General features: G+C 45.8%; 1 protein-coding gene and 1 long non-coding RNA gene across 16 annotated transcripts in view; one reads left to right on the top strand and one right to left on the bottom strand.

Moving 5' to 3' along the window:
• LOC126914319 (gamma-aminobutyric acid receptor subunit beta) overlaps positions 1–7,536 on the bottom strand; it is an 89,779-nt gene extending 82,243 nt beyond the window's left edge. For 4 of the 12 annotated variants that reach the window (XM_050718134.1, XM_050718318.1, XM_050718403.1 and 1 more), the window contains exon 1: positions 6,114–7,535. In XM_050718134.1, coding sequence (XP_050574091.1) covers positions 6,114–6,208 — 95 coding nt within the window. In that variant the 5' untranslated portion in view covers positions 6,209–7,535. Of the gene's footprint in view, positions 1–6,113 lie in introns of all 12 variants that reach the window. The other 8 variants (XM_050718223.1, XM_050718664.1, XM_050718807.1 and 5 more) reach the window with 5 other exon arrangements.
• LOC126916161 (uncharacterized) overlaps positions 1–13,611 on the top strand; it is a 218,078-nt gene that overhangs the window by 89,884 nt on the left and 114,583 nt on the right. The gene's annotated exons all lie outside the window — the stretch shown is intronic.

Raw genomic sequence — 13,611 nt, 5'->3', positions numbered from 1 at the left:
CATGAAAAGCATTATCGCATCAAGCCGAACGGAAATTTCACGATAATCGCGGCTCGTGTATGACGGCCGGAAATCATTAAAAGCCCAACCCCAGCCGGCTCTGTGTATAGTTTCATCAATCATCTCTCGTAAGCGCGCATTAATAATCGTTTACTATTAAATATGCATTCGTTTGTCGTCCAGTCAGTTCTTCTCACCCTTCCACAAACAATGTTCTCTGTTCGCGCCAACTTTCTCTCCCGTGTGTTTCCATTCTCATTCGATATTAATCGTCGCGTTACTAGAAACTTTGTTTCTTCGGTGCTTTGATTTGTTTCTCTTTTCAAGTTCGGCTCTTATCGAGATGGTCGATATTTTGCGTTCGATAGAATATCGTGAAGTTATTACGGTTCATTAATTTGCTCCTAGGTCTGGCGCTCCATATATATACACTGGGCCGCGTTTCAGTTATTTCAAACAGAACGATTAACAGGTAATCGTCTAGTCAATTAGTCGGCGAGATTTAAACGCGTTTGCACACCGCGTTTTAAATGTTTTAAAAGCGACAGCTATTGGACGATCTACATGACGCGGCCATGTTATCCCACGTGAATTATCAAATTTGCGCGGATTTCCCGCGAGCTGCAATATCGCAATCGAATCGTATTCATTAGTGTCGTTGATAATTAACAGCAGCCCACTGATTTTCAGTTGTTGGCTAGAGACTGCATACGCTCGAAAATACCCCGCGTACTGCTTCGATTTCTGTTTGCCATTGTTTTATTGCCACGCGTAATTATGCGAATTTTTAATCAACGGTTTGACAATGCCTGCTCTCTTTATTTTTCATCTTTATTTTTACTGCAACGTGAACGTTTCGAGAGCTTTAAAAACACAACTCGCTACTTTTCCTCATCTTTGTTTAAGCGAAGATGCCTTACGCTCGCTAAACATTTTCTTTGTGAATGTCGACTAGTAAATTTGCTCCTCGTAAATTACTACGTATAATTGTTTGAACTCGCGAATAATTATCCGTACTTCTAATTACATCTTGATGTGCATAGCTAAGCAGCTGCTCAAAAGGCATGACAGAGAACTCGAACCGTTAAACTTACCTGTACTGTTTGTTAACATTCTTAATACCGTGCTAATTGTCGTTATTTTATGATGAAAAGGTACCATTAATTCAAAGAATATCGTAGAATATAATTGACGATACGAACAATAATGGAATACCGTAGATATGAAATATCTGATATTCTTAAACAAATTTTGTAAAGCTTCTCTGTTTTCAATAAATATTTTTGTATACGTCTTGTACATTATTTTGGAGTTCGGCATTGTCTTTTCTTTTCTACGATTCTTATAAACGTTACGTATATCGTCTAGAATTTAGCGAAAAATAAATTCGCACATTTCATATGCTGCTACTTAATACATTTATCTCACAGCTGAATAAATGATAAACTCTGCAATTATTATATTCGAGCATAAAAATACTCGACACAACAAAATGCCATAGATAATCCAAAATTTCAAGGAAAATCTGAATAAATAATATTTCTAACGCTATTACTTTTTTACCACTTGAATTTGCAGGGCTGATCAGTGGTATGGCTTCTGAACAGTTTAAAGTTAGAAAAGAAATAAGAGAAATGTCTATATCTACCACCTAACGAAACTGTAGAAGAGTATTTCAAAGAATGTCTGTAGCAAATAGCTTAAGCAATTTACAAGTACGTGGTTCGCCGAGTCCAGGAAGTATCGCAGAATTACAAAGTCGAGGCTTGCGAGGCTTCGGGCAGAAGCCGGGCTTGGGAACCCGCGCCACGAAATTGGGATTTCTTTTCAGGAGTTATGCTCTTCAACCGTCATTCATTGTGTCTATCAAAAAAAAAGGGAAGAAAAAAGAGGGGAACAGAGATAAAAAAAGGAGGGAAAAAGGGAGGAAAAGTGGAAGGAGAGAAAAAAAAAACGCGAGGCAGCTGTGTAACTATATAGAAGCACAGGGGGAGAAAGGAGAATCAGTTTCGTCGGATCGTCGTCGCAAAGTGCGCGCGTTTTACGCTTCCGCGAAAAGTGGGTCAGACCAAGCCGAATGACTTGGCACGTTTTCTCTCGTTTCCGTGGTAGACGATTCTGCCGGCTTTCACGGCAAAAACACGACCATTCGCGACCGCACGAGTATCCGTAGCGTTTTCAATTCCTGTTAGTCCTGCAGCACGCGCCCTTCCGCCCACGAGATTCGCTTTCACGGAACCGTCCAGGGGAAAGATGACGCGTCGCGGTTAACGACATCGTCATTATACGTCGTGAGCGGTGCTCCAAGATCACAGACCTTCTGATCTTTCTTCGACACTTCTCCGCTCTGGAGTCCCGCTTTGTCGCGACCATTCGGAGCAACCGTGGTCTTTACGGATGCTAGCTCGTTTCACGAGAATCTTTCGTCATTTCGAGCGTTCAATTTAACCATCGTTTATATTCTTCCTCTCACTGTTGCATCGATTTTTACACAATTTTTTAAATTGAAGCAACATTACAGGATTTATATGCGTCTCGACGTATGTATATTTCATGATCATAAATTTCTCGCACGAATATAGTAGATTTCGTTCAGATGAAAAGAAGACGCGAAGAAAAACACTCAAAACAGCGACCTCAAATGTCAAAGAGATGGAGGAGTGAAAGATAGAGATAGATAGATAGATAGATAGAGGAAGAGAGAGAAAGAGAGAGGCAGAGGGAGAAAACGAACGTCCGCTTAGCCCGAAGCCCCGTACCGCTCGAAGAAACGTTGTTTCATATTCCTTGTGTACGTGGAACCCATTTCAGACCCGTTTCAATCATGAAATCGGGGACGTACTACTCGACTATGGAAGAACGGTGGCTGTCCGCCCTTATGGATCTACGACCGGCATATTCACGAAGCTGGGCTTGGACCATGAAAGAGAAGAAGAAAACGTCAATGAAGATGGTGGCAAGAGTACGATTCCGGGTCGAGCTTGGTCCGGGTGACCGAAAAAAGGGAGAATAAGATACGGGGGTGTGAGCTGTAGCCGGATAAAAATAGAATCATCGATGTGGAGGAAACGAAGTAAGGAAGATAGAAAGAAAAGGAACGTTCTCTTCGATAAGAAAAAGAGGGTTGATATGTGTCGGTGGACCAGGAATCGGTTGGCGGTGGGTCGAAGAGAGTGGTGGTAACGACAGCGGTGCGAGAGGGTGGCAACGTAGGAGGATTTGGAGCTCTGCCACGTCGGGAGCACCCTCTTGCTCGAGAGCTCTACTGCGATCACCGATACCACACTACAGAACGTCCGCGGTTGGTACTCTTAGGGGTTTGGAGGAGGCTACAGAGAGGCACGGCCCTCGAGGAGAAAACAGGTGGAACGACCCGAGCTGTGAGCTTGCTGGAAGAGCGTAAATATTGATAATCCCTTCGACTATACCTAACTACCCTCTTGCCATCCTCTTCCTGGATTAGATCGTAGTCTCGGCCAAAATTGTTGCGAGCGGCCCACGGACCGCCTTCCTCGCTAAGGTTAATATCGTTGCGGATTGAACGAGGATTTTGTTGATACGATTTTCTGTAAACAGTTCGATGCGCTACGTATACACGATGGAAATAGGATTGCAACGTAATTAGATGAGCGCCGTTTCGTTGGATAAAGCCATGTCTTTCCCTTCGAGGCTTTAGTTTTCTTCCTGAGAAATTTCGACGTTTCTTTAAAGGGTATCGTTTCCTATCTGTCTGACCTTTTTCCGTTCTTTAATTTTTCTCTCTGACGCAATGTTTGTATTACGGATCCTTTGGATCCAATTCCGGGATCGGATAAAGCCTCGTAAATCAAAAATTATACAATGTATTAGATAACGTTTCCGCTTGAATGTTAACTCGCTCCTTTGTAACGCGTATTATATAACTAGAATCCTTGATTCAGTGTTACTGTTCGTAGCAGCGTTCGTTCTTTATCGATAGTGTTACTGTTATTCTACGGTAAAATTAATTTGCCTCTTCTATCAAACGACATCGAGTCGATTAATCACATCTTTTTTATTCTCTTTTATCTCTTGAGATTTCAGACTTATAACCTACATTCTCTATTCGTAACAACAATTTATGAACAATACCTTTCACCGAGGAAAATTGAGAAAAAAGTGACCTCGCTGTAAAACACCGCGTCACTATCGATGATGGTGCATTTTGAAAACTATCTCTATTATTGTAATCGATTAAGCTGTCACTGAAGCGGCGGTTGATAAGTAAACGTGTTAAACATTGTCGGAAAATAGCGCTCGATATCAGGCGCTCGGGTTACAGAAACGTTTGCGGATTACACATATACGAGGCAACTGGATCGCGCGTTAATGCGAGAAGGGATGAGCCGGTACAACTAATTTCAGCTTCGCCATTGTTCTCACGGTACTGCTGTCACTCTCGAGACACTGGCTGTGTACCGACTAAACCTTCCTGCGTCGCACACACACGATCGTGTATTTATTAACCAAATGTATATTCCATTCGGTTATTAAACGTTATAAAGCCAGCATGTTTGCCTTTACGAGACCTTTGATCCTATACAATCCCCTCTCTCGTTCCCTTTCTAGCGTTATACCGTACAAATTCAGTAATTTTGTTTCTGATATTATCAGTTTCTGATAATTATCAAGTAACAAGTTCTCTAGTCGTGTTTTTGTCATTCGTTAAATTACTTTGTTGGCTTTTTATGAATTGCGAGTCGTGATAGAATCGTTGAAGTAGTATAGGTAAATAAATGTCGAGTCAGAGAGAGGCACGGAAAGTCGAAAGATGAACTTTAGGAAAGATACATAGGAGATAAACGATCGGGGGAGAAGTTTTTCGCGTTGAAACAGAAGAGGCACGTTTAAGACGAAAACTAAACGTAGCCTAATTAGAGAGCAGCTGCTACGATCGGACGACGTAATAATTGCTCGACAAATGAATTTTTTAACGTAACAGCGAACGCGTCGCGACTATTAAGGCGCGAGACGACGACAAGGCGTCTTGAAGTCACGAGGGGTGGCGTCATTGTGATCATTGAAAGAGCGTGTGCGCCCGGCTGGTGTGTCGTATGTCTGGGCATGCAACGTAGCCTGCATGTTTCCGCTCATTTACATGCAATCACGAACGTACATGCAGACACCGGAGAAGGTTGTACACTGTACAACCTCGCAGCTTCGTATTGTCGACGGTACCGTGTCAAAGATAGATGTTTCGCGTATACACGCTTGCACGTGGACTTGAAATCGTATGTAGAATCAGATGGTCGAAAATGCGATCGCAACGTAACGCGCGCGTAACTCAAACGAGGTGATTGTTTTTCTCGCCCTTCTATCGCGCCCATTATAGCCGTTTATCGACCAATTTCGCGTGCCTCGATGGGTGTGCATGCACGGCTCACCGCAGGCGAAACACGTAATCGAGATATAGGATTATGGATCATTAATTAAATCCTTGCACCTAGCTCGCGCCGTAGAATCAGCTGCAAGTCTATCGATTGCCAGCGTGTGGTATTCTAGGCACATTAGGCTTCGTCGATTAACTTCGACTCGGCGTCCGTTCGAGGTCACGACAAGAGAGAGAATTATTCTCGGAGAGTTTGTCGGAGACTCGAGTTCGTGAGTTCGCCTAATGTGAGCGCGTGACTGTCTCACCGCGGAGGTGGGTGTACATCAACTTCGAACGGAACACAGCGTAAAGTTCAAAGAGACCTTCGCATACACGCGGCAAGTCCGCCAACAGTTTCAGCGTCTATCGATTTAGACGTGCTCGGCTACGTTTCTACCCTCGCAAATTACGCGTCTCTACTTTTGGTGGTCTGACATCACGTCCGGGTTTTCAGATTACGCACGGATACCGGTGCATTTACCGATCTTACGCGATTACACGTTCTATTTGGCTGCCTCGTTCGAGCAGCGAGACGCTGTTAGAAATAGAATCACGTTGGATGGTAAAACCATCGGATCGACTAGAATCTTTCTTTTTTAGGCGATTCGACGATTACTTGCTTCGCGAACGTGTCGTTTGCGATAAAATCGGATTAACCTCGAAGGAAACGGAAACGCGATACATCGAGCGAGGAATAAAAAGACAGGGAAGAAATTGTACTTACGCGGCTTGCGCGAACGGAGCACGATGCGTGGCGGGCAGCAACGCGACCGTGGCCGCGAGGAGGGCGAAGCTCCAGGAGGCGGCGCGGAAGGACATCGTATTATCCGTGGAACAAGACGGGATGTCCACGTTCGAGGAGAAGCACGGCGCGTTGCCGTTCACGATGACGACGAGGACAACGACAAGGACGTCGACGAGGACGTCAGCGGATGTCCTGAGGCGTTGTTACCTGGCGCGTTGACCCGGCGCCTCTCTGCGTGCCGTCCGCGTCTCACCCTCCCTCCTTCCTCCTCCTCCCACCCTACCTCCCACCCACCCGCCCCGCCCTCCTACCTCCGTCTTGCTCTCTCCGTCCGCTTTTCGCTCTCTCCGTTTTCCTTGTACTTTTTCCTCTTTATTCACGGTTTAGCCTGGTCTGCTTAGTAAAGTCAGCTACTACTTGAATTTCACCCAGATGTCTTGGCTTCACTGACACTCGCGTTCGACGTTTCCTCGGAAACACTGTGTATCGCAGCTCGAAATCCAATCACCTCACACGATCTCTTGCTCGCGGCCGAGCCTCGAGAGACCGGTGCTCCTCGAGCTCTCGCGCGGAGAGTAGTAGTCTCTCTCCTCTTTGTCACTCGCCACTAGATCACAACGAGATCTTTCCTTTCCTACTTTCTCCAACGTATATAACAACTTTCCTCTCTCTTTTTCTTTCCCTCGATCTGTATCGTTCTCTTTTCGTTTCGAAGCTTCGCAGAGTACGTGCGATTATCGTGTACCAGTGTCACACCAGCGTTCGTTATCTTTGTGGCTCACTGATTTAACGCATACATCATAGTCCCCGGGTCGATTTTCACGATATTATTAACGCGCCTTCTATTTCCAACCCTGCGACGCAGGTTTCACGAGTACGATGCTTTCCTCTGTTCACTAAATCGCGCGATGCTTTCCTTCCAAACGCACTGCTTTTTACTTCCGCGAGCGTTCTCTCCTCTGACAGCTTACACCTTCTGGTTCAATTTTGTCGGCGAGACGAGACGAGCCTCTCGTTCCTCCGTTTTCGTTCACCTGGGAAAGAAGGACGAGGACCAACGTTATCTGGGGAACAGGGAACGATCAAGGGGCTTGTGTGGTGGAGGAGGGAGATAGCGGCGAGATCCTCTTCGAAGAGAACCCTCTCTTCCGTTCTTTTCGTCCTACAAGCACGGAGCCGCCTGATCGTAGAAGATGTCCTGCCGCAGGCTCCGCTTCCTAGGGATCCTTCCTTCCACGATGGACATTCTTCTCTCTTCTCCACTCTCCTCGCTCTCGTTCGCTCTCGCACTCTCGCTCGCTCGCTCGCTCTCGCACTCTCTCTCGCTCTTCTCACGGGGACACTCGGTCAGCACCCGCGCTACACCGCTACGCGCTCGGGAGTGGCGGCTCTCGCGTCTAGCCCGGCCGTACCAGCGCGCAAGCGCTCTTCCTTCCTCTCTTCCTGCCTGCTTCCCTGCCTATCTCTGCCTGACTGCCTGTTTCGCCTGCCTGCTTGCTTCGCCTACCTGCTTTGCCTGTCTACCTGCCTTACCTGCCTGCCTGCTTGTTCCCCTGCTTACCTTGCCTTGCTCTTTCGTCCCTGATTAGTTCTCCCGTATCTGGCTGCTTCGAAACCACCCAGGATGCTTTTCACCTCCGTCGACTACTTTCCTGACTGCCTATTTCACTCCAAGCTTCTTTCCTGCGAGCGTATTTTCCTCTCGTTGGAATTTACCCGTGGTTTTCTTTGATTCGCTGTTTCAAGGCTTCGTAATGGATGACAACGAGAATAATTCTTTATTTCCTTTCGTTTCCTTCCGTCCCCCTCGATTCGTGTTCTTTCTTTCCTCGGTTGTCGAGAATCGGACGTTTAGCCCGCGGTCTTGAACTACTGACTCGATTCTATACAGTTTCGCTCGCTTTCGAGATTCGTGGAATGTTTTAGTTATACCGGTTCCTACGCGATAAATGTTTACTTTGTCGTTCTTTTTCTAGGGCATGGAAAATTTTGATTCTTCTAGTACAAACCGAAGTTAACGACTCTTATAAATTAGTCGCCCCTTTCGCGCCTGGCCAGATCAAGACACTTACCGATTATTCTTTCTTGTAATTTCCTATTTCACGCGAATTTATGGATTCTTAACCACTTGTGTCAACGACATGGAAAGATAAGAAACATTCTTCTTCCAACTGTATCTAAAATTCACGTCTATTATATACCAGCATCTGAGAATCTTTCGTTCCAACAAAGGAAGTTGTTCCGTGTTTAATTTTGAACTTTGCATATCTGCCGGTTGCCTGTACAGAGGACGGGGTTGGCCGAGGTTCATTCAGCGCGTGTATCGTTAAACACCGGTTTACGTCACAAAGACGAAATACACAGGCCGACAAAAGGGAAAGAACGTATGTACATATGCACGTGCACACGTTCGCGTAAGAAAATCCGCGCCTCTCTTGCGTGCTGGCTAGTGAAGCAGAGTAATTGGAATCGTCGCAGGCCGACCAGATGCACATTCTTTCCGACCGCGTGATTCTGAATCGAAAGCACTCTTTTTCCTTCTTTCTGTGCTTGCGGGACAAACATTGAATACGCAGTGCAAACGCGCGTCTGCGCGTGCACACCTGCGTACTCAAACCGACCACGCAAACCGTCAGGTATCCCGTTCGAAACCTTTCGATGCAATTGCTCGTGAAAGCCTGTCTTTGTGGGTGCCCGATTCGTCGAAAGCTTTTTCCGCTTTTCCAATTTTTCTTCCTCTATCTTTTTTCCCATTTTTTATTTTATTCCCGATATCGAGATATACGCACAATGTGCGTTCTTCGTGGGATTTCTTTATCGATGGTTTCTCACCCTGTCTCGATTATCGAGTTGCTAATTTTTGTTTGTTCCTCCGATCGAAGGTTTAAAAGCGCACCGTGTTATTCAGCCTTTTTTTTCGAATATATTTTTCGATTTCAAAAGGATATCGTTGATGTAGCTCTGGTTTTGTTCCTTGCGTACAATAGAATGGCGAGGATAAAACGAGGGAGTATACGGGGCAAGTTTTATTGGCCTCTTTCTACCGCAGAGCGTGCTACTGCTGAAAACGGGATGCGACACACGATGCTGCCTTAAGATTTCGTATAGGAATGTCTGAATACACCGCGAACGCGTGGCCTGTAACGTAGTCTGAATTTTAGGGTGATGTTAGTACGGCATTGGTTTTCGATGTCTCGTGCCCGGTATACACAGTTCATAAAAATGTAGAAATAAGGGCGCGGAAATCTTGTCGCGACGAAACACGTGACTTTCGAAGTCTAAAGAGTTACGATCGATTTCTTCCTAGAAGATTAACTCATCGTTTTCGTCGCTTTCCATTTACTTTTTTATCCTCAAGTTATATCAATTTTGCGACCACAATAAACAAAAATTTGAATTAAACGAGAGATTCGTTTTCGACGTTGCATACTCCAAAAAAAAGGAAAAAGAAAAGTGAAAAAACAAAGATTCTGCGCATATTAAATTATTCGATCCATCAAAATTGTATTTTATTTTCCATTACATCGTGTCACGAAGCGTAAGGTAGCATCAAATGAGTCGTCTACTATGGCCATGAAAGTAAACGAACCACCACCAAGCGTAGTTAGCAATCTATCAGGTTAAGCACATCTATATGTATGTAGGAGCCTCGTCAGAGAGCGTTCGAGCTTTGAGGGACACTTTTCCGTGCTTGCCATTGATTACAAAGGAGGATGCCGGCATACACGATAACGACATACACGATGTGGACACCGAAACAAGAATTTCAGTTGCGATTTTAACAGGAAGGGTGCTTGGTATCGGTAGTGTTCGCGAATTAACCGAGCGCAAGGTTTCGCCCGGTGCATTCGCACGGCTGAATGTGCAGGAAGTGAGCCGCGAATGAGAGAGAGGTCAGAGGGCGAGCGTTGGTTGTCCGAACGAGGACAGAGACAGAGGGGAACAGAGTCGATATTACGGTTCTCGAACTATTGCTCGCGCAAAAGTTCGTTCGACGGTTTAACGGTGGCATTTCGCGGTAACTCGAGAACCCATTGTCGAATCTTCGTTGCATATCGACGGGATCGATCCCTGCCGCGATCCTCGAAACTGGAATACCTTTTCAAGGGCTCTTCCTCTATCCTTCTTTGTATTCGTCTCTCTGTTTCCATCGGTCTGGTTACCTCTTTCCGTTACTTTCGCGCGTTTAATGAATTCGGTCAGTGAAACTTCGGCAAACCGTTGGTCAATTTTTACTCGAAAGCCGGTATTGTTACGAACACACATATTGTTACGAACACACAGACAGAATTGACGAAATATCATGCGAAGCATCACACGTGTTGCGTTACAAATATTGCGTTTGACACGCGTGTAATCGAGTTTTCCATTCGATCGAATCACGCCGGGAGCAAGTGGTCATTTCGAAACCGATACCGTGGGATGTTCCGGTGAAACGAATCGGTCAAGAGGTTGGATCAACGGGTTGAATAGAGAACGAGAGAATATTCGAAAGTATCTTTGGGTGGTCTCGAACGATCGTCGACCTTCTCCGGTGTATATTGGCCACGGCGAGTTATTACGAGTCGGCGGCGATTTTATTTCGCATGGATGCGAGTTCGCGGATCTGAAAAGCTTCTATCACGAGTCGCTTGAACCGCTTAATACGTACAAAGAATATTTTTCCCCTGCATCAGCCGGCTCTCTTGCCCACATTTCTGTACGTCATCGATATGGTCGGTCGTTGTCTACTCCGAGTCACTCGGTTAGCCACGCTATTTTGATATTTTCTAAGAAGCGCTCGCTCTAATTTCAGCCACCTGATTGAACGTTCTTTCCCACCCCTTTCGCTAGCCGCCGTCTCACTGCCACCGTTACTGAAGTCTACTTTAATTTCCTTCAGCGTTTTGTTTCTCTTTCATAAACGCGGATTATAGCAGGGGAAACGCTTTTGTATCTCGTCGCGCTCGCGTCTCGGTACATATTTACCCGTGGCGGGTCGACTCGGAATATAATTGTGATCGTCGTGAAGGAGAAGCTTTGGCAGAAACTAGGAGCGTGTAAGGGTAGAGAAAAAAAAAGATGAAGGAGGTGGAGGGTATGGATGTTGGGAGGCTAGAGGCAAACGACGAGGAAAAGAAGAAGGAAGAAAAGGAGCTTGCAGAGCGGCAGTCGAATTTCCGGGGATGAAAATAATCCTCGAGTGTCCCGGCGGGGTCTCGGTAAATTCCTCGATTCATCGAATTCGTAGGACTCGCCTTCCTCGCCCCCGTCCGATCGGATCTTTCTTTCGTGGCAGCTTCGTTTCCGGGTGTACATTTAAAACTCGATAGAAGAGAGGAAAAAAGAAAAGGAGGAGGAGGAGGAGGAGGAAAAAGAAGTAGAAGAAAGGGAAGAAGAGAGAGATTTCGTTCGACGTTGGTTAAGATTCTTCCTCTATTTGATCTCACGAGTAGAGAGAAGAGGATGGAAGGAAGCGGAAAAAGGACGAAACGGCGCGGTTCTCTGTACGGAAGGATTCCGACCAGCGTCTGTCGTCGAACGATAGAAAAATATTTGAGGACGGCGTCGAGAGGACGCGGCTCGATAAATTTCTTTATTCCAGCAGTTTGGAAAATTGGATTTTATTCGAAATAAAGATCCGCTCCGGTGCTTATCGGGGCCGGACGGATAGAAACGGTATCGAAATGTAAAGCTCCAGAGACACACGATCGATCACCCCTCTTCCCCGCGTTCTACATTCTCATTCGGACACGTTTGACAGGAGCGTCTGCTCCTGTCGGCCGACAGGCCACGTCCAGCACGTTATTTCCTTCTTAACGCGTCCACGGGGATGCCAGCTAATTAAAAGGTAGAACAGCAGCCTCTATCCGCGTTAATAACCGCATCCAGCGTGTACGTCGCCGTACCTCCAGCGCGTTCCATTTAAAATTGAACCTGTACAGCGAGCCTCACGGACCAACTGTGTCGAGGCTTAACGCGACGCGTGTTCTTCGCGAACACGTGTATACGAAGTATCTCTTCTTTTCTTTTTTTCTTTTCTTTGCAATCTTCACGCGCAGCGTCTATACACGCGCGTCTATATATACGTGTCTCTGTTTAAAGGTATAGAAAGCGTGGCCGAGAAGATGCTCGTTAACTGCGGAAAATTGATTCGATGGGAGAAAATTGCCGAAAGAAAGGCAGAATCGAGCGTGGACGCGCGGTTGTTTTAATTAAGGACGCGGCGTTTCGTGGCGAGACGCCTCATTGTGGTGTCATTCGACGCGATCGTACTGCTGTATGGCGGGCCGAGCTGATACTGTCTTCGTCGTTGACCTCGTTGTCCCGGCCGATTACCTTAATCGCAGACAAAAATTATGGACAAAGATTTCTAATTAGCGATGCGGACTGCGCGACGTCGTCCCTTTTGTCGACCAGTGCTCGTAACAAGCGGGACGGAATGAAACACGGAGTATCAAATATAAAATACCGCCTCTAATTAAGAGACTAACGTTTAATTAAAAGAAGAGGGGCTGCTGCGTCTTAGACGATCGTGCATCTCGAGTAAATTGGAGGTAGTCACGACGAGTCGTGAAACTCGTACATGTTCTTTGTTAGGGTACAACATTGACGTTACCATCGCGATTCTAAAGTTAATCGGTCGTATGAAAAGCGTAAGGATCAGGGCAAAATTATTTTCGATCTAGAAACGATCGTCGAGTTGACGTGTTCGTCAATACGGACGTGTATATTGTACGTGTCATTGTACTTGAGGTGGCGGGTGCGCGAAAGCGCGGAGCATGTTCTTCCCTCGAACCTTCGTCTTACACCCGCACTCGTGAATTCCGCTTCGGCATTCATCACAAAGCGACACGTGCAAGTACTACTTTCACGCCCTTTCTGTCTTTTCCTCTACCGGTTTGTTTGTTTCTCTATTTGCCTGTCTGCTTCTCCGATTTCCACCCCTGTCTTTCGCATCTACGTTGTCGAGCTGAGATTTCCACGCGTCACGAACAAACGCGTGTAATTTTGCGAGTTATAAACGCGTCGAGTTTGTCTTTCGGCGTTTTACCGTGAATCTTCCCGCTTTGCTTCCCTTCGTTTTACCTACTTGTGTTTCCTACGGTTTCGTTTTGATCGATTATTTAGTTGTAATCGACGATGATTTATGTCGGTACAATATGGCTAAGGTTAATGCTTCGCGCAATGTATTTCTTGAATATTTTCATAGTAGAGGATAAGGGAACTTACGCAAGCGGCGGTTTACGTTGTCTGTGCATACTCGAAAACAGAATAATTTTGCTTACTCTCGATACGTATCTCCTGGCCGGCGCATTTGTCTTCTAACAATGTTATTTATACATACGGAGTGTGATTTCATTCGCGATCTGGAACAACTCGCGACATTACGACTGGATCTATCTTTTCGTACAAGTACACGTGTAAAAAGTACGTGTTTCGATGTAATCATATCGTGGGTTGTTATACCGAGAAACGTTTCAAGGCACATTAAGCA

This window comes from Bombus affinis, chromosome 1 (assembly GCF_024516045.1).
Source record: "Bombus affinis isolate iyBomAffi1 chromosome 1, iyBomAffi1.2, whole genome shotgun sequence".
In the NCBI taxonomy this organism is placed as follows: Eukaryota; Metazoa; Arthropoda; class Insecta; order Hymenoptera; family Apidae; genus Bombus; species Bombus affinis.
Note: the sequence above shows the minus strand (reverse complement) of the source record. Positions and strands in the feature narration are given on the sequence as shown.